The sequence below is a fragment of the Leptonotus elevatus genome, chromosome 4, assembly GCF_054856555.1.
Source record: "Leptonotus elevatus isolate MCC_2025b chromosome 4, RoL_Lele_1.0, whole genome shotgun sequence".
Lineage (NCBI taxonomy): Eukaryota > Metazoa > Chordata > Actinopteri > Syngnathiformes > Syngnathidae > Leptonotus > Leptonotus elevatus.
The window spans coordinates 7,416,254-7,437,137 of record NC_141242.1 but is presented as its reverse complement, the minus strand read 5'-3'; the positions used below and the strand labels follow the sequence as shown (position 1 = coordinate 7,437,137).

Sequence of the window (20,884 nt, the reverse complement as noted above, 5' to 3'; positions counted from 1 at the left end):
CTAACAAACTATGACTTAACTTATTGAAACCCAAAAAGGTGTAAAAAATGTTTTTTTATACTTTGTCTTTCACTCCCAAAAATTAATTTATATGTTGTTGTTGTTTTTTTAGAGCATACAGAGGGCTTTGATACAGCTTCTGACATGAAGATGTTGCTTAAAGCAAAAAAGCCAGCAGGTGGCAGCAGAGTAAAAGAGATCAGCCAGTGCCATGTTGCAACAAGCTCTTTTTGCCAGTGTTTCAACAGGTTTGTGAATAATGATGAAACGTAGCTGCTAATTCTAATTGCTGCAAAACGGAAACAGATACAAATATATATTTTCTTCCTGATGAAAGAAAATACTCTAATTGGTAGGTAATTGGTAATCTTGGTAGGTTCCATGTTTTTTTTTTATAGCAATAGGACACAATAGTCTGTGGGCCTTGCAAAATCAGTCAAAATCTAGTAAAACAGCCGGGAGCGAAGGGGTTGGCTTCAGTGAAAATGACTGGGAGTGAATTAGTGAATGAGTTAATATCAAGAGTTTATCTACTTGAATTAGAATTGTTAACTTAACACTTGGACTTGCGGTCTTCCAAGCGTTAACTGTTAAATTCTACCAAACACGTGTGGTGTAAACGTAAGTCAATAATGCAAACAAATCTGACTTTATCAAATCAACTTTTCATGTCACATGAAACAATGACATGTAAAAAAAGCGGACTGCTGACGGGAAAATGAAGCTTGATGAATGATTTTTTTTTAATTCTAGAAGGTGATCTTGGTTTAAAGATAAAGTCTAGTGCAATGAGAATTAATTGCATTTACACTGCATCTTTAAAACAGCACCATAAAGAAGCATAAAAACCCGCAAGTGGTTCATGAAGCTTCATTTTCCTCGTACCATATTGGTCGCCCTCTTGTGGCTGTTTTACAATTAATTATTTGATGCAACTTTAAGAAAAAAGGCTATATTGGGATCTATAGTGAGCATGTTAGTATGAATGCATGAATCTCAGTATGACAAAGTGTGGAGTGGAGCTGACCCCTAATATTCTTTGTAGGAGTGATGCAAGACAAATCCAATCACAAACAATGATCTGGTTACATAACACAACACTCATCCATCAACAGTGTGGTTTTCAGAAAAAAAAAATTGCTTTACAGTACACCCACACTGTTTTGCATGCAGTCGTTTGGTGATTAATTTAGTTGTTATGGTCAGTGAGAGTGAGATTATTTTTTTTTTTCATAACTCACTGTGCAGCTTCGTGCCTTTGTCCTCCATCAGTGGAATGTTTTCACCCTCTCTGCAGCACATCTCCTCCTTGGATAAGGAATCGTAGCCTTGGTCTGACTGGCCACCTGAAATGGAGTTTATATGATCATTTGGTTGTGCTGCTGCTGCATCTATTCTCAGACTTTTTTTATTTGTATGTTTTTGAGCATTGTCTTGTCATCTTATGGCACATTCTGAAAAACTAATTCACTGCCATTGACAAAAATTCATTTGAACTATTTTTATTAGTTTCACATTCCCCCCACACTTTTGTTAACAAGAGTATGAAAACCTAGAAAAATAATTATTGTACAGTTAAGATTAATCACAAATTGTATATCTGTTCTGAGTTAACTAGTAAAGTCATGTGATTAATTACAATTAAAAACCGCCTGACGCCCCTAATAAAAAAAAAATTGTGGCCGTCACGATTTTTCACAAATTTTTATATCTGTTCTAAATGTACAATAAAACAATTCTAGGTTTTCATACTCTTGTTAACAAAAGTGGAAAACATATATGAAACGAATTAAAATAGTTCAACTGAATCTTTGACGTCTATAGCCGTCAATGGCAGTGAATGAGTTAATAGTGCTCCCTGAGTAAGTGAAAAAAAAAAATCCTAAACCATCAATCTGCAGTGAGAACAGTCCGAAAACAAAATATGTCTGCCTACCTGTGCTCAATCCATCGTCGCTGGAGTCCATCTTATTGAAGTCGGTATCGATGGAGGTGCGCTCAGCAGAATCATTTGCGCTGTCCAAACTGCCGTGACTGACAGTGTCGAGATCACTGCCGTCTGGAGGCAGATAAGAGACGGCAGGAGTCACTCACCACTTCAACTACAACAAATGAAGAGCTCTTGGGCAAAATGCTCTGAATCCATATGAACTACTTAAAGAAAAATGAAAATTATTGACGTGCTTCAGTTTAATTCATCATTCTAACGTTCTATTTCATTCAATTATGTTGTAGACTCTTGTTTCTAATGTCGCAATCCTATTCATATGAATTGGGGATTTAACAATACGTCTGTGAACCAGACCACAAATTACCGCCCATAAAAACAAGTCTTGAAATAAATCACCTCTCCAAACAATTCAACATTATAGGCGTCTTGATAGGAGAGGTCATTGTTATTCTACAGAGGATTTACCACTTTGTACTACCATGAACCAGAGTGATTTATGCCGTGCAGATTGTTGTTATTGGGTCTTTCACAACGTGTGATTATAAAAACGTGTTGTCTCAGTGAGGTGTTGAGAGAATTAGAGATGGAATTGTTGGTTGGGAACATGTTATTAGGTTAAATAAGATCACACATGATCAATGAGCTCCTTTTTTCATTAGCAACTATGGGGAGTCAGACACTTAACATCAGTGGATCATTTATCAAAGCTGCCTACAACAGCGGAGTGGGATTGGTGGTAATGAGCAACGGTCAACTATTATTGCAAAATGTAAATACATAAAAGATTTTTCATTTTGAAAGCATTGAGCCTGGCAGCCAAGTTCACATCTGAAATCATCGGATAGAATTGTGCTGTGAACTCATTGACTGTAACATTGCACACGCCCGGTTTTGCTTTCTTTCTTTAGGAGTAGCACAAATCAAGCCTCCATTGCATAGGTTATGGTGACCATTTTGTCACTTGACTGAAAATTACATCACGTACTCAGGTAATGACCAATCACGGCTCACCTGTTTTCTGAAGCTGAGCCGTGATTGGCTGTTACCTGATCAACTGAGATGTCGTTTTCAGCCGACAGCAAGTGGCAAAATGGCCACCCTCTGAGATGGATAAAAACGGGTGGATTTTGCTGCTTTGCTTTCTTTGATAATACAGTAATTTCTGGACTACAAGGCGCACCTGACTATAAGCCGCGCTAGCTAAATTTGGGGAATACTCGAGTTTGTTACACATATAAGCCGCACCTGACTAAGCCGCATCGTTGATATTGCGGTAATTTCTGGACTACAAGGCGCACCTGACTATAAGCCGCGCTAGCTAAATTTGGGAAATACTCCGGGTTCCCGCTACTTTTCCATAATGAGGGCGCAAATGGTCTCACTCTTGTTCTGTCTCTCCTACTGTATTTGGCCGTCACTTGGTTTTGTTTTGCTCTGCCTGATGCTCTTGCGCTTCCTTTATAGTGCGCCCCATTGTGATCTGATGGATAAGCCGCACCTTTGTATTAGCCGCAGGGTCGAAGGCAAGTGAAAAAAGCAGCGGCTTGCAGTCCAGAAATTACTGTCAGAGATCGTAAGGGCTAAAAAAGCCAAAGCCAATAATGTTTTAGGCCTTGTAGAAAAAAAATCTACAAGTAGATACAAATAGTAATAGTAAAACTTCCAAAGCCAAATCCTACCTGACAATTGAGTTTCTCTGTGTGTTTGTTTCTTCCCCGCTTGCTTGAATTGGCCGACACCCAGGACCACATTTCTCAGCTTCCCCCACAAAAAGAAGCCGCCTCTGGTGGTGGACGGCCACGTGCTCTCCAACACCGCCTGCAACATAAACGTCATTAGCACTTGAATGAAACCTTGCAAGGCGAGATCGATCTAGCGCTCAAATGCTCGCACCTTGTTGTAGTAGCCATAGGTGATGGCATTGGGTTGAATTCCAGCCTTTTTCATCTCGAACAGCACCTTCACTGCCAGAACTGGCTGGCTGTACTGACCACACAGTTGCAGCAATACACGATAACACACCTTAGGAAAATAAAGAACTGTAAAATCACCCCTTCAAAAATAATCAATGTTTGGAGAGAGTAGTGTGGGCGTTTCATACCTCATCAAGAGCCTGAAGCTTCTTGTCTTGCATCCTCCTCAGCACATCGTACGCTGTGCGCAGTGCCCGCACTTTAGAGGGACACGTATCGACGAAACCGGGCAGGCAGATGAACCAGAGGCCGTAGCAGTGACGCAGCAGACACTTGGACCACATCTGAGGCATAGACGAGTAGGTCCGCGCCATCCTTTGAGCAGATTTGATCTCCTGAAATAAAAGATTTATAGACGTGAACTGGCTTTCAATTGTGTTTTCATGTTTGGCTGCAAAAGTAACGGACCTGTTTGGAGCGTCTGAAGATGGCGGTCGGGCTTGCTGGGCCGCAGTGGCGTGAAGTCGTGCCTGCTGATGGAGGATTTGGTCCCTCAAGTGGTTGTAGAAGTTCAGAGCTTAGCACTGGAAACCCGGAGTAGCTGGAGAAATACAGTCAATGGCATCAGACACATCCTGACCATGGAATCGGTTTAGAGCGCAATATTTAAAGAAAATCACGTCGGGGTCACCAATGAGGACAGACAGACGAAAGTCAGTCACTCCACACTAAACTGTTTACATGCTACTACCCTTCAACCCTGAACCAAGAGATGTCACACTCCCGCCCCTCCCTTAAAGGTCGATGGTGAATTTCTATCCCTTGTGAGTCACCACACACTAGAGAGAAATATGAGTTAAGCAGCAAAATCCAGCCGTTATTATCCATCTCAGGGGGCGGCCATTTTGCCACTTGCTGCCGAGTGAAAATGACATCACAGTTGCTCAGGTCTCAGGTAACAACCAATAACATCTCAGCTTCAGGAAACTGAGCTGTGATTGGTCGTTGCCTGAGCAACTTTGATGTCATCTTCAGTCGACAGCAAGTGGCAAAATGGCTGCCCCGAGATGGATAAAAACAGCTGGATTTTGCTTGATAACTCATATTACACAAATGTAATATTAATTCACCTAAACCGAATACTTCAGAATCCAGCTCGTCGTGAGGTTGTCAGGAGACCCGAGGAAGGATCAAAGAAAATAAAGAAAAGTGAAATCCAGCACCGACCAGACATCACCTACTACCCACTGGCTTACCAACCGGAATCTTTCACCAACCCCAGAAACATCTAAATTCCAATAAATTAAGGAGACCTTAAAAGACCAAAGGAAAGACTGAGGAAAGGAAGGACGGATAGATGACGCAGAATGAGATCCACAGACATCAGCCTCACATTGTTGATCACATGTCGTGTAATACCTGTAGCACAGAGGATGCTCTTCTCCTTCTGGCAGGAGAGGCAGTTCTGGCGGGTTGATGTAAACAGTGTGCTCACTGCGATGGGATTCGTCCAGTTCGATTAGTCTGGCGTCGTCTGGCTTTTCGCTATCAATCTGATTTGCAACAGGAACAGAAACAGAAAAACATAACCAAATAACTCAACACTGCTTTTGTGTCTGCAATCTTTGTGTTTTGTGAGGATGTGACACTAAAAGCTGCATGGGTGTACATAAAATGCAGTCATTTGGTTTATTTGAATGTCTTAGCAGCTAATCCCCAACTTGGGCTTCATCAAAACATGAATATGATGGCAGCTGAATGGCTCCTGGGTGGTATTGCGTCAAAGGCTTTTTTCCACTCGGTCGAGTGGATGATTCAGAATGGCGACTTTCTTTGACCCGCTCAGCCTTGTTTCGATTCTGCTCTTTTGTTTCTTCCGCTCGCTGCCCTTCCTGTTACACCCGAGAGCTCTTTCTCAAGCGCGCTTGCGTCGTCAAACTCAGCAAGAGGCTGTTGACGATGAATGAATCAATGCTTCCACTTCTCAATACTAACCGCAGTGACCATTCCTAGAGTGGCCCACGCAGGACGCACGTGTGACTTCCGGATTGCAAAAGTTTGCAGGCGCAATCATTTTTTTTCACCAAGGAAGTTTTTTTTTCCATTCCAAAACATGCGCAGGAAAGTTTTGGCAAGTCTATACTCATACATATGATAGAATGATTAACTCATTCACTGCCATTGACGGATAAAAACATCAAAAATACATTTTAACTATTTCTATTAGTTTAACATTTTTTTCCCTCTTTTGTTAACAAGAGTATGAAAAGCAAAAAAAAATGTATTGTACATTTAGAACAGATATAAAATTTGTGATTAATCGTGAGTTAACTAGTGAAGTCATGCGATTAATTACGAAAATATTTAATCGCCTGACACCCCTAATTTTTAATAATCTTTTCTTTTTAAAGAAAAGATTATTAAAAATGTTTTTGAAAAAATAATTAAAAAAGTCATGCGATTAATTACGATTACAATTTTAATCACCTGACGCCCCAGATTTTTAATAATCTTTTCTTTAAAAAAAAATAATAATTTGCTGCCATTAACGGCTATAAACGTCGAAAATTCATTTTAACTAATTTCTATTAGTTTAACATTTTCCATTTTTGTTAACATAGTATGAAAACCTAGATTTTTTTTTAGAAGAGATATAAAATTTGCGATTAATCGTGAGTTAACTAGTGAAGTCATACGATTAATTACAATTAAAAAATGTAATTGCCTGTCGCCCCTGATTTTTAATATTTTTTTGTTAATGAATTTATGGCAGTGAATGAGTTAAGTAACTCTTGATGTAATTTTAAAAATAAATGTGCAGACGCCACTTAAAAATTCATGCATTCTTCAGCATCATCCTTCATAACTGACTCATGAGGGATTTTAGTGACGATCATTAATCTCGGGTCCCGGCCTCGTCTCAACCGCTTGACTCTAATGATGGTCGGTCAATAATGTGGATTGCTGACATAAACAAGCAGCTAATGCACAAACCCGTCTTGCGCTCTGAACGTGCGCACAGACAAACCATGTTTAAAAGTCAACAGGAGCCCACACATGAAGCTATTAGTGCGGTATAGCTTGAACTCAATGCTATGTTTTGACAACAGAAGCTGGTGTGTGTTTACCTTGGCAACTGTGGAGAGCTACCAGGCAGTGACGACAATGACAAAAGCAGCAGAGAAAGGAGAAAAAGAATAAATGTTACAAAAGACGTACAGATATTAGGCATAGTAAAGAACTCAGGGGTTTAGTGTTTGTTTCTTCCCATAAAAAGGATTCATTATTTCTGAGATGAAGACGATAAGGTAAGAAGATTAGTTGCAACTGTCACCTTATCGGCGCACTCGTCGAAGAAAGCCAGACTTGCATCTTTGTCACTGACAAAGGAGCATTCCTCAATGAAGCGGCTGAACATTTGGGTCTTGGTCATGAGTGAGTAGAACCTCTGATGGGAGCGGTCTCTGCTTTTCAAGAACCCTGAAAACAAAACCCCAAAATATTATGTAAGGACACTGCATTATGAGATTTATTCAATCGGACCCTCAATCATCAGATAGCTTTGTTGAGATTTTTCTTATCAGAACTGAGGTTGAAACAAGTTCTCTCCTGCGCTGCTTGCATAAGAGATCTCATTCAATTACTCATTGAATTGTTTCACTCACAACATTTAGTACATTCAATGGCGCCAAAACCAAATGAAAAAATGAAAAACGTGCCGACAAACAACATGAAGCCAACCTTGAATGTCAAAAAGGGAGCTGACATCAGTGGTCTTCTCCGAGGGGGCCTGCGTTATGGGCTGCAAGTACGAGCGGTAACCTCGGAGGATGGCCGCCATGAAGCGCAGGAATGCTTCCTGGATTTCCAGCTCCAGAGTTTGGAGAGATTTTCCGCCGTTGAGTTCGTTGTCAGCCACCGCGTGCTCCATCTGCACATCTTCCTGGCTTAAGTAACCACCTGACAACAACAGTACATTTTGTAAAATCTGCAACAAAACTGCTGTCCTTTAAAAAAAAGAAGAAGAGGAGATTAAGTTCTTAAAGCCACTGTTTATGTCATGTGATTTGCCAGATGTTTTCATTCATAAATCTTCTGGAAAAGGTTATGAACGTTTTGTTTTGTCTTTCAATTTAACTCATTCACTGCCATTGACGGCTTTAAAAAAAAGAAAAGATTATTAAAAATTAGGGGCATCAGGCGATTAATTTTTAATCATAATTAATCGCATGACTTCAGTAGTTAACTCACGATTATTCACCAATTTTATAGCTATTCTAAATGTACAATAAAAAAAATCTCAAAAAGTCGGAAAAAATGTTAAACTAATAGAGATAGTTAAAAGGAATTTTTGACGTCTATAGCCGTCAATGGCAGTGAATGAGTCAATTTAGACTCACAGCCAACTAAGTTTTGAGTGAAGTTGCGGTAGAAAGTAGTTCTCTTTTTCACAGCCATTTTTTTCAGACATTGCAAAAGAGCCATGTGATATGTGGGGAAAGTTAAGTAAGACACTTGTTCGTGTGGGAATTACTGAATGTGGTTAATTAGGCTGAGATAACACGAGTGGGCACCTTAAAGTATCCTCACAGGAGGCTCTTAAATTACCCACTGTTTTGGATCGCGGTATTAAGTATTGGGTGACTTACTGTAAAATTCACTGTCGATGCTGACTCAGCGACTAAATTATTCATGAAACCAGATATTGGCCTTGACTCACCCTCCGTGAGCTGCTGGTGGAGTTTATTCAAGGAATTCAAAAGATGTTTGCAAGCTCTCCCGGGCAAAATTTTCCACGTTAAAGCCTTTTTGTCTTCTTTCCTGCAAGCACACAGCATGGGTTCCATTACACGGGGAGGACACGTTGCCAAAAGAACGAAAGAGGGAGGGCAGACGCTCTCATATCAGGACTGACAATTTAATCTCCCGATGAGACAACCATTGAAAACCAGCGGTACATAAAAGTGATTTAGCATCAGGATATTTCACATTCCAGCTATTACATAAGGGAGGCTCTCGCTGATAACCTTGGGAGTGGAACTTTCATCATAAAAACTAGAAATGTCAATCTTAAAAGTTATTTTCGAGTGCGGTCACTCACTGGGAAATGGTGTTGGTGTCCAAATCGACACAGCTGATGTCAGCCGGGGGCACGTACAGGTCAAAGTATCGGGAATCCACACCCACGATGAAAGGACATGGGGCACTGAGTACACCCGCCAGGGCCAGTGGGCACAGAGGGATGTATGGGCACGGCCAGTGGAAGGGGAATATCATCTGAAAGGGAGACGTTTCCATGTCAAATGAGAATGTTACCACATTCGGAACTACAACAGTAAATTCTGTCAAGTAAATTTTACTCTACAGTCTATAAATGTTTTACTCAATTATGTTTACATTTTAAAAGGAATTTTAATGTGTACGATAATTTGCCTATCACATGGGAAAAAAAGTACATTTTGGAAGGAGAGAGTTTGACTAAATTTGACGAATTTATTTCAAATAAAAACATTAAATAAGGGTTGAGGAACTACTTCCGCTTGCTACTCTACCACCTGAGCCATGCCACTTCTTCTGTTTGCTTACATCCAAGTGTAAATTTTACTCTATTTAGAGTGGGCTCAAATAGACTCAGTTTAGAGTCAAATTGACTCGACAGAATTTACTGCGTAGAGATTAGCATAGCTGTGGTCGTTAATATATGCATGGGAAGAGAAAAGACTTACAGACACGAGTGCCTCTGTAACACTGGTGAGTACGGCAGGCCGCAGGGAGTGAACCAGGATCTTGTGCTCTGTGACAGCCAACACCAGCAGTGTGGCAGCGTTTTTCGGGCCCAGGTTCAGTAGCAATGTGGAGAGGCTTCCGCCACTCAGAGGCAGTGGAGAGGACACGGGCTGGCTCAGTATCAGGCTGTCATGTGGCGAGAGCTTTAGAAAAAGAGTGCACAAACTGTGAGCATCCTGGAAGATATTTCAATTCAACATTCATTAACTGCCATTGACGGCTATAGACGTCAAAAATTCATTTGAACTATTGCTTTTATTGCTTACATTTAGAACAAATATTAAATTTGTGATTAATCGTGAGTTAACTATTGAAGTAATGAGATTAATTACAATGTTAAAAAATGAATAGTCTGATGCCCCGAATTTTTAATAATATTTGTTTTCTTTAATCTAATTAGGGGCATCAGGCGATTATATTTTTTAAATTGTAATTAATCACATGTCTTCACTAGTTAACTCAAGAGTAATCACAAATTTTATATCTGTTCTAAATGTACAATACATTTTTTTCTAGGTTTTCACTCGTAAAAAATAACGTTAAACTAATAGAAATAGTTCAAATAATTTTTTGACGTCTATAGCCGTCAATGGCAGTGAATGAGTTAATACCTGCACAAGGATGCGTGGCCTCTGCGTCGAGGGGAATGGCACATTTTGCATGAAGTGAGAGATGTGCCTACACACACAAAAAAAAAAAAAAACATGAGCACCAAGAAACAATTTTCTCACAATAAATAAGTGCAAATAGGGCTAACTTTTCAATGGGCAGTGCGTGTGGTCCCGAAATGGAGTATCGATAGAGAAAGGTGAGGAAGCTCCTGAAGGACTGGAAGAAGGGCCAGTGGGAGAGGAGGCAGATGCTCTTGTTGCTGTAAACACTCCAGGTCCCGCCGGGTCCCAGGTCAGAGCTGAGCAGGCCGAGCTGTGACAGCTGACGCTCGGACAGGTTCTCCTCCGAGTAAGGCTCATAGAACTGGATCGCTGCTCCGTACACCTGCAAAACAAAATCGAGTCACCGTGTTAGAGCTATTTCAGGCACAATACTAACGTCGGCACACAATTGCTCAACACTTCAAACAACTGCTATGACACCAGCTCCTTTGTTCTTCCTCACAAGCGAATGAGAATTTCCAGGCATGCTGTACCTGGGGTCCCTGCGGGCTGCAGAATGGTGGTACCAGACGAGGAGTGAGCATTGAGGCGTTTCGCAATGAGCTGCCCATTATACACAAGATGAGCTGCCAATTTTCCTTTTATGCTGCGTTGCTCTCAAAGTCACAACAAGTCTTTTCAGTATTCCAAACACAGCCCTTAAACTTGGAATCCAGTCATAAAGTTGAGATGTTGTCAGGATTCTGTGTTATTCTTGGAAATTGGACGACAGTTCATGAACAAACTCATTCCCTGCGGGCTACTACGGTGTCGAGTGGATGATCAAAGGAGACATTGCGCGGGTTCTCACAATTTAAAACAGTTCCCACGTGTCAAATAACATGTCTGTCACGTTAAAACACAACCACGATCAAGAATTGCAATACACTTTACACACCTATTTTTGTCTTGCTGAAATGAGGCTGTTTTGAGCACTGTTTTATGCAAATCAGCCGGCAGTCACCCCCGCCCTATTTAATGTTTATCACAAATTAACGCTAATCTGGACATTCCAACAAAACAATGTAGTTCTGCTTATATTTTGGCTTTGAAAGTCCCGTTTGTGGCCCAGCTGCCAAATCATGGGCGGAGACCCTCAGTCTGGGAGTGGTTGTAAATTACCTGACAATGGTGCATCAATTCAGTAAGGTTCGTTCACACACACATTTTCAGGAAAAAAAACTAGATTTTACATTGGTTGTTTTATTTCAAACTTTAGGGGTGGGCAGGAATAATAACAGCAAAATCCCCATTTTCATCCATCTCGGGTCGGCCATTTTGACACTTGCTGTCGGGTTCAATCACGGCTCAGCTTGTGAACGTCTCATTACCAAACTAAGAAAACAGGTGAGCCTTGATTGGTCATTACTTGAGCCCTGAGCAACTGGAATGTCATTTTAAGTGGACAGCAATTGGCAAAATGGCCGCTCCCTGAGATGGATAAACATTGTTGGATTTTGCTGCTTATTTCATTCACTGCCATTGACGGCGATACACGTCCAAAATTTATTTTAACTATTTCTATTAGTTTAACATTTTTTCTACTTTTGTTAACAAGAGTAGGAACACCTTTTTTTATTTATTGTACATATAGAACAGATATAAAATTTGTGATTAATTGTGAGTTAACAAGTGAAGTCATGCAATTAATTACGCTTAAAAAATGTAATCGCCTGACGCCCCGAATTTTTTATAATCTTTAAGTCGCGTCAGGCAATTACATTTTTTAATTGTAATTAATTGCATGACTTCAATAGTTAACTCACGATTAATCACACATTTTATATCTGTTCTAATAGTAGAATAAAAATGTTTTCCTAGGTTTTCATACAAAAAAATATGAAAAAATGTGAAAACTAATAGAAAGCCAGGTTTAGACTCGTGTGCGCGCATACATTAAGAAATAAAGCCACATTTTCATATCTGCCTTAAAGTATGTCACGTAAGCCACAACATACAATATTTGGAGCACTTTACCTTTTCTCCTGAAGCTCCCGTGAGGACAAATGTGGAAAAAACGGGAAGGGCGTGCTTGGTGTGCGAAGGCCAGCACTCAATTGTTGCCCCCATGGGCAGACAGAACATAGGCACTGACTCAGGCAATGGGAAGGACTCATAGTCCTCTCCGGGGTACCTGCACAGCAGACCTGTAACAAACACATCAACATTTACAATTTGACTGCACATGTCTTTTCAACTTTGATGATTACACATTTTCATAAAAAGCTTCACTGTAGGCCTACCTGCTTTGCATGCAATAGTGTTTGCTTTTGCCAGAGACTTCTTGTAACACAAGTAGACTGATGATCCCCACTAAAAGATGAAACCAGTGGTCAATGAAATCACTTACCCCCCCCCACCTAAACAATATCCAAGACTTCTTTCCCCACCATGCTGCTGTTGAGGTTCTTGTCCACCTTGCAGAAGGTGTGAGGGGGCGTCTCGCCCTTGCCGGGCACGATGACGCAGACATCAGTGACGGCCAGTGAGGTATGCGGCTGGCTCTTGGGAGCGCGGCGGTAGGTGATGTAAATGCGTTGAGACGACGAGCTGCTGATGTTGGCGGGGCGACCTGAGGGTGTGGTCTGGACGATGTGACATCCAGGCTTCAGCTTTTCTTTCCACTCATACAAAACCCTGAAAAGGAATTGGTTTGTTATGGCTAATTCACAACGAACCGTGTCCTTTATACTCACGTCTTCATGCAAGATGTCAGTATGTAGAATGAATGAAGTCGGCTGTAGTGCTGTCACTATTAAATCTTTTTAAAAATCGATCCTATTGACTATTTCATCGAATAATCAACCCACCTATTTTTTGGAGTCGATATAAATACTCATAATTTGTGATCTTCTATGCCTATACACCAACACCAACAAAATTAGCCGATGCTAAACGGTTAGCAATCACGATTAGCATTAGCACGCTAGCGATTATCACTTCATGTTAACAAACACTACTATTTAGTTCACACATACATCATTATATCTACATTACACAGGTAATGGTGTCTTAAAAGTCTCTTACAGTCAATGCTTCAAGTTATTCTATGAGTAAACAAGGGTAGAGCTAGCTGCTAGCTACATGAGGTCAATAACTTCTTGTTCCTGTCTTCTTTTGGGCACGTTTCGTGCATGACTGTCCTCTACTGGTTAAATGATGAACACCTAAAACCGAGTGGCAGGTTATATTTTGAAATAATTAATTACAGCCCATGTGCTTTTTAGGATGTTCTGAACGTCCTGTGTTTTGGGAAAGCTCAAACCCACTAAGTACTAAGTGAGCGTTTTTAACTCATTCATTGCCATTGACGACTATAAACGTCAAAAATTCATGTGTACTATTTCTATTAGTTTAATTTTTTTTTTCATTTCATTCATTATGAAAACCTAGAATTATTTTTATTGTACATTTATAACAGATATAAAATTATCCTGCGATTAATTACGATTAAACGGCCCTTATTTTTTTAATTAGGCCTGTCAGGCAATATATTTTTTAAATTGTAATTATCACATGACTTCACTAGTTAACTCACGATTAATCACAAATTTTATATCTGTTCTAAATTTAGAAGAAAAAAATCCTAAGTTTTCATACTCTTGTTAGCAAAAGTGGAAAAAAATATTAAACTCATGGAAATAGTTTAAATGAATTGAGTGAATGAGTTAAGCAGACAAATCTCATCCGCCATTCGGCCACTAGATGGTGCACTAACAGGAAAAATAAAGATCAGATCACTGCCGCCATTCGAATACTGAGTGGGTCTGCAAAAAACATGATTCCGGCGGTGCATAAAATTTTAGTCGACTCATTCGACTTGGTCGACGGGTTCACAGCCACACCGGTGCTACCGAATGACCAACACCCGGTCTAACCTGCCTCTGTGCGGATTTTCGCTTCAACGCATTCGTCCAGTGCGATCCCGAAGCGTTCGAGAGCAGATTAATGTGACCCAAGGCAGAGCAGTGATTAGTGACGCCGGTGGGTAAAGGGTCAGCGACTGCGGATTAGCGCTTACCCAAGATCTGTCAGCGGAGGCTTATCTCTGCCTCGCTTGAAGCACAGGAAAATCTGCGGCCCCCTGAGGCTGGCTCCGTTGAGCTCGGCAGACAGGCCCGAGGGGGTGTTTTCCACACAGGTGAAGCCGGGGGGCACCCCCTCGCCCAGGGAACGGATCACGACGGCCACATCCGTGATGGGCGCTTTGGGCTTGACGGATTTCGGCGCGGTATCGTCAAAGTGCAGATCTTCCTCCAAGAGCTTGGACGAGTCGGTGAGGCCCGCAACCACCAAGTAGTCGGCGACACGGGGCGCTTTATCCTCCATCATTTCCCCATTCCCAAAGTGAAGGCTGGAACACAGAGAGGAGAGGGAACGGAAGAGCGCCTCTATGAATTTTAATCACTCGGCTGGGCGCGGCATGAAAAAAAAAAAAAAAAAGCATGAGGAAAGTGAAATCACATTTCAGTGTGTCGCTGAGCATAACATGGGACGAGAAATGTAAAACAGACGTAACCTATGTAACGGATTCAAACGCCGCAATCATGAGAGCATCTGGAAACACTTTCATTCTTGTCTGCTAAATCTCAATATTTCACCCAGGAAAAAAATGGGAAAGCCTTGAGACCGGCGACCTTACGCTCTGCCGTGACTGATTATGTAACACAAAACATGCGCTTTTGTACAGAATACAAAACGGACAACATCACTTCAGGGGAGATAAGAAGGGACGCTATTTTAAGGAGGGAACATTTGGACATAGTCAGCCGTGTTGTGCAAAAAGAAAGGGAGGCTGTCGGGTTATCGCAAAAGCATGAAGAGCTGACAGCCTGCAGCGCGTTATTTCTCTCGGCGCGCTCGTCACCCGCAAATAGCGGACTGATGAACTGATAAAGTGTCCAAAATGATTTGGTGCGAGCGTCAGGCCGTCCTTTCCTTGCACTTCAAAGCTAATCACGCGTGGGCGTCGTTCAACTGGCCGTCGCTGATGACGTCATGTTGTTTGGAGCTGAAATCATATTTAGCGTTTTTGACAAATGTAGTATCGGCCTTTTTAACTCATTCACTGCCATTGACGGCTATATACGTCAAAAATTTATTTTGAACTATTTCTATTATTTTATCATTTTCCCCCCACTTTTGTTAACAAGAGTATGAAAACCTCGATTTTTTTTTTATTGTACATTTAGAACAGATATAACATTTGTGATTATTCATGAGTTAACTTGTGAAGTCATGCGATTAATTAAAATAAAATAAAATGATTGCCTGTCGCCCCTAATTTTGAATAATATTTTTTATTTTTTTATTTTTTAATGAATTTATGGCAGTGAATGAATTAAAAATCTGACGGCCGATAATAGATCCATTTAAAACTGCGTTAACCTCAGGGAACTATATTTAATTTCCGGTTAACTTTATTTAAAGAACTATCTGCATCTTTGGTTTTTGTTGGAATGAAAAAACAAACATACATGAATGTTTTAACATTTCAGTTATTTTTACATTTAGAAAAACATATTTACTCTAGAAAACTATAGGTTGGTATAGGGATGAAAAAAATAAATAATTCAGTCATTCAGGACGATTACGATTTTAATCTAATAAACCAAGCAAACGTTTATTTAAAGGTCTAATTTATTCAAAATTAATTCCAACAAACAAAATAATGTATACTGATTCTAAATCAGTTTTAACATAAACTTAACATTCATATTTAGCAAAATTACAACTCACAATGACATCTGGATATAACAGAACATAAGAACAATAATAATAATCCAGAAGACAAAATGTCAATTTCACGATTTAGCAAATTTTGAACGATTCAATTTTCAAAATGATGATTCATCGAATCCATTTGATTTATTGCCCAGCCCTATGTTGGTATGATATTTACTTGTTTAAGTTTTCATTTAGATTTACATACAGATTATCCTGGGAAGCTTTTGTTTTAGATGACGATTGACTAATTAAAAAAAAAATATATATAGACATTTTGCAAATCTGAAAAGTTGTTCAATAGTAACTCCCAAAAAGTTAGAGTTGGAATTTGTATTTAATTATTATTATTATTATTTTTGCGCTAAATATGCTTATTTGTCTCATTTGCCATAAGATGTGATGATAAAAAATTAAGGCTTTTTTTTTTCAGTACAAGTGAAAATCAAAAATTCTATCAAATTGGGACTCTTTGTGATACTTTTGTTTGGTAGTCAGGTCAGTGCGGCAATTGTTGTTGTTTTTCCGACGTAAAATGCCTCAGCTCAATAAAGGGCGAAAATCGCTACAGTAGAACCAGCAACGCCGACCGACCGTCTGGCAAAATTAAAACACGACTCACTGTTATTGCAGCTGGTTGATTTGTTCTCTACAGTGTTGAGTCTCAGTGGGAACCATCATGACTCAGCAAGAAAGAATTACAGCGCCCTTGTTGACACTCTTATTACATTTTTGCTCATTGTTTTTGCTCCGCTTGAGAAAATAAAACCATCATTTTTTTGTGGTTATGACTGCTTTCAATCATGTAAGCAGCATTCCATTCATTTCGCTTAGCTCTTGTCCTCGGACAGACAATTTACTGGGCATACCGTATGAAGGCAAACAGGCGTTCGCACCTAAGGACAATTTAGACTTGAATGAGCGTTTTAGGAATGTGGAAGGAAGCCAGGAAGCAGGATTAAGACGGAGCCGACGTGAAAGGGATTTAGAAGCTTTGAGATGAGCAGATGATGAGAGAATGTGGAAGCCAGAAATCAATGACGTGAGGAGGTTGCAGGGTCAACAGTGTGTCGAAGGAGTCCACTTGACTTCAAATGCGGACTCCTTCCAAAGTGACGCGCCATCTGCATTCGATTCAATCACGCACGGGATGGCGCATACATTTTTTTGCGTATGTTTTCTTGCCATGTGCGTGCACATCTGGAACAAACAACTCCTTCCTCATTTTTCATTCAGCCTTTTTTCTTGCCCTGCAGCGGATTTCCTGAAACAAGCCAACTTCTCTAATCTCATCCGTTGTTGTTGTTGTTGTTGATGAGTCATGTCCAAGCATCAAAGTTGGTAATACCACTTGAGACATCCTCTTCCCAAAAGTTCAACTCTATCCACAAAAACTCGCAACATTTGGTAAAGCTGTTCAATGAAGGTTTAGCACACTTCGGTGGTTCGATGGTTCTAAATTATTTTGTAGCATCCAACTGTTTACAACAGAAAATGGATGGATGATTTGATTTATTCAGCACCTTATTTGCTGTTGTAATGGCAATTAACTCATTCACTGCCATTGACAGCAGTAGACGTCAAAAATTCATTTGAACAATTTCTATTAGTTAAACATTTTTTTCCACTTTAGTTAACAAGAATATGAAAACCTATAATTTTTTTATTGTACATTTAGAACAGATATACAATTTGTGATTAATCGTGAGTTAACTCATGAAGTCATGCAATTAATTATGATTTGAATTGCCCGACGCTCCTAATTTTGAATTGTAATTAATCACATGACATTTTATATCTGTTCTAAATGAACAATACCTTTTTTTCCTTTCATACTCTTGTTAACAAAAGTGGATTTTTTTTTTTAACTAATAGAAATAGTTCAAATAATTTTTTTACGTCAATAGCCGTCAATGGCAGTCAATGAGTTAACATAACCAGGACTCCCGAACCCATTACGAACCGAATAACTCCAAATGCATCTTATATTGCCTTTTGTCTTGTCATGGTTTTCTAAGAATGTGAAAGCTTTTCATTCCTGGCATCCCAGTGTTGTGATGGAGTTGAGAGGTCTGTTAGAGATTAAAGGGCCTGTTGGTAGCGGGGGGGGGGGGGGGGGGGGGGGGAGACATCACATTTCACTAGATATCTGTTGTTAAACAACCAATACAACCCTTATCGTCGTCATCGGCATTTATTTGCATTCAGTGTGCTGCACACACAACCAACTGAATACAATTAAAAAAAGATATAGTTCTTAGCGGACAATTATAGATTAAATGATTTGAATTAAAATCTCAGACAATGTATGACGGAGGAGGCAAGCACAACAGTACAGCGCAGGCTTGGTTTCCACACGTTAAGAGTCCATTTTAGGCAGCATCTCTACACTGGATGAGATGAAACGAGCCCTCCTATTTGCCTCCATCAGGACCAAAAGGTGGTACGCAAGTGAACAACAACAACAACACCACCACCACCACGCCGGATAACACCGATGCGTGCACAATGACACGCGAACCTTAGCGAACAACGTCGTCATTTATTAACGTCGTCTTAGAAAACATTGGTCGTTCTTACAATAAGCATTGTTACGCAAACGCCGCGCGTCACAGGGGTGGGTGGGGGAAGGGTGGGGGGCGCTCAAATGCGAATATATCAAAAAACATCACCGTCAAAACAGATATTTAAACAACGCATGTTCGTACTGTACTCACGTCTCAAGACGAGCGGGCGCTATAACGTACGTGACGAGAAATTCTTTCTGCGTGATGTCCGCCGACGCCAAATGACGCTCTCTTCTTCTTTATTCTGCTCGTCCTGTCTCCAAATCTCCAAACGTGAAAGTCAAAATCACGGAGAAGTGATACTAATTCACGGTGGGTTGAATGGTTGATGAACGCCTCTTCTCGGCGTACGTATGCCTGAGCAGCGATTTATCCAGACCTAAGCGTGACACGTGACTTATTACAAACGCCAATGACGTCACGCGTGACGTTTTGGGCAACCAGAAAGTGGTAGTGCGTAGTATGATGAAAGCGTTGATGTTGAGTACAGTTCTATTGATATTGTATTGATTATCTTTCGATGTTGATGTTTGAGAAAGTTATATTTTTTTGAGTCCAGTAACAAAAACACTACTCCGTCCCCATTTCTTGGCCGATTTAAACCATTACAACTTCTAAGTACTCAGCTCATTCGTGACATCTTTGGAAATATTTAACACTCTCCAAATTCTAATTTTCCACAATTAAAAAAATTAAGAGATAGTTTTCATATTTACCTCCTCCTTCCACATTTCTTGCTTAAATTCAAACCATTCCAACTTCAGGTTCTCTGACCAGAACAAAATTCTTACAAACATCTTGTATAAGGAAAGACCGTTACAGCTATTTAACCTCCCTTTTTCAACTCCTGTAGGTAAAACGGATTAATGTAGCGTCACTGCATCGACAAAAACAGTGAATACAAAATTACAGCTTTCTTTACTGTGGCGCTATCTTTTGGATTTGTGGTGAAATTACTACTATCTATGTACAAGGGGTCCTCGTTTTACGATGACGACTATTCAAATGAAATAGCCATTCAAATTAATTGTGTTTCAATAGTACCACTACCTTCGTTATGTAGACTAGCATGATACGCATTAACCTTTTAGTTTCTTCTGTTTATGTCTTGAGGAAACGCACTTAATTGTTTCGTTTAAAAATAATGATTTGCTGTCACCTAGCGGCGAGCATGCGCAACAACAGTGCTCGTCTCAGTTACAGTAGGTACAGGATTTTGTCTCTTTAATTCATTGAGTGTTTGCTGGCTCAGTGGACATAATTTTAATTAGGGGATTTGTCATATGGACATCACTGAATACAGCGAATAGTTGAAAGCTAATGAAACAGGACAACAGATAATGACTCGGTGGGGGCGTGGGGGGGGGGGGGGGGTTAATTAAGACTCAATTAGGTTCAACTGGGATTTGTCCTATTGAGTGAATCTGAAAGTCAAGTGATTAAAGCAAAACTACGCTCTTGTTCTTAACTACATGGTGTTAAGATATTGTATTTTATTTAAAAAAAATACAAAAAAGAAATACAGTAATTACATAAATATAATGTTTTTTTGCTTCAATCACACTGAGGGTCACAAGTGCTCAGTAAGTTGCAGTAATATTCGTTTTTTGTTGTTGTTGCAGAGGTTACATAATATATCTGCTATTCGTTAGCTCGTCTATGGTGTTTTGTAGCGCTTGTCAGCATTATTCTAAAACGACTCATCAAAAGCAAAGCTGCGTGACTATTTTTAACGTTATTCTCTTTGTTTTTTTGTTTGACAGTAAACTGCGAGTGGCAATAGATGGAAACCTCTTTAAAAAAAAAATTTAAATAAATTGTTCATATCTACCAAAATGCTGCTTGTTGTTAAGTGAGTTAAGTTCGGTTGGCCAGACGACAGCTCGTACCTCAAGGCGCCACTGCAGTTAACTCCCAATTTAAATGAGTAAGGTCCGATATTCAGCTTGAATGCAGAGAAGTGCAACTTTGTTTACAAGCGGGGGGTCACGTTCAGTTCTTTATGACCGTTATCGAGCTAGGGTCTCTGTTATAACATTTAGCACGGCTTGTAAGCAGTAATGAAGCCATTAAAAATTAACATTGTTTTCGGCAAGCGCACTAACATTAAGCAGTGGAAGTCAGTATGAAAGAGCTGACTTCAGGCAGTTGTTGGGCTGAAAATTTATAATGGCTTTGTGTGCGTGCGTGCGCGCGCGCGCGCGCGTGTGTGGTGTCTGTAGTTTGAGAAAACAAAAGACAAAGCATCACACAAATATGAACGGAAGCCAGTGGAACATAAAACTCTGC

At 40.1% G+C, this 20,884-nt stretch overlaps 1 protein-coding gene across 4 annotated transcripts in view; it reads right to left on the bottom strand.

Moving 5' to 3' along the window:
• dennd4a (DENN/MADD domain containing 4A) overlaps window positions 1–19,003 on the bottom strand; it is a 28,055-nt gene extending 9,052 nt beyond the window's left edge. The window contains exons 1-20 of one of the 4 annotated variants that reach the window (XM_086073401.1): window positions 18,746–19,003; window positions 14,326–14,658; window positions 12,695–12,941; window positions 12,548–12,617; window positions 12,282–12,451; window positions 10,409–10,647; window positions 10,263–10,329; window positions 9,591–9,794; window positions 8,966–9,141; window positions 8,585–8,685; window positions 7,606–7,824; window positions 7,199–7,344; window positions 6,993–7,010; window positions 5,284–5,417; window positions 4,333–4,465; window positions 4,053–4,259; window positions 3,845–3,973; window positions 3,631–3,769; window positions 1,937–2,059; window positions 1,242–1,346 (exon numbers count right to left, since the gene is read on the bottom strand). In XM_086073401.1, coding sequence (XP_085929527.1) covers window positions 1,242–1,346; window positions 1,937–2,059; window positions 3,631–3,769; window positions 3,845–3,973; window positions 4,053–4,259; window positions 4,333–4,465; window positions 5,284–5,417; window positions 6,993–7,010; window positions 7,199–7,344; window positions 7,606–7,824; window positions 8,585–8,685; window positions 8,966–9,141; window positions 9,591–9,794; window positions 10,263–10,329; window positions 10,409–10,647; window positions 12,282–12,451; window positions 12,548–12,617; window positions 12,695–12,941; window positions 14,326–14,636 — 2,938 coding nt within the window. In that variant the 5' untranslated portion in view covers window positions 14,637–14,658; window positions 18,746–19,003. Of the gene's footprint in view, window positions 1–1,241; window positions 1,347–1,936; window positions 2,060–3,630; window positions 3,770–3,844; window positions 3,974–4,052; window positions 4,260–4,332; window positions 4,466–5,283; window positions 5,418–6,992; window positions 7,011–7,198; window positions 7,345–7,605; window positions 7,825–8,584; window positions 8,686–8,965; window positions 9,142–9,590; window positions 9,795–10,262; window positions 10,330–10,408; window positions 10,648–12,281; window positions 12,452–12,547; window positions 12,618–12,694; window positions 12,942–13,331; window positions 13,413–14,325; window positions 14,659–18,745 lie in introns of those variants that run through there. The other 3 variants (XM_086073402.1, XM_086073403.1, XM_086073404.1) reach the window with 3 other exon arrangements.
• Between the last annotated feature and the right edge of the window lie 1,881 nt (window positions 19,004–20,884).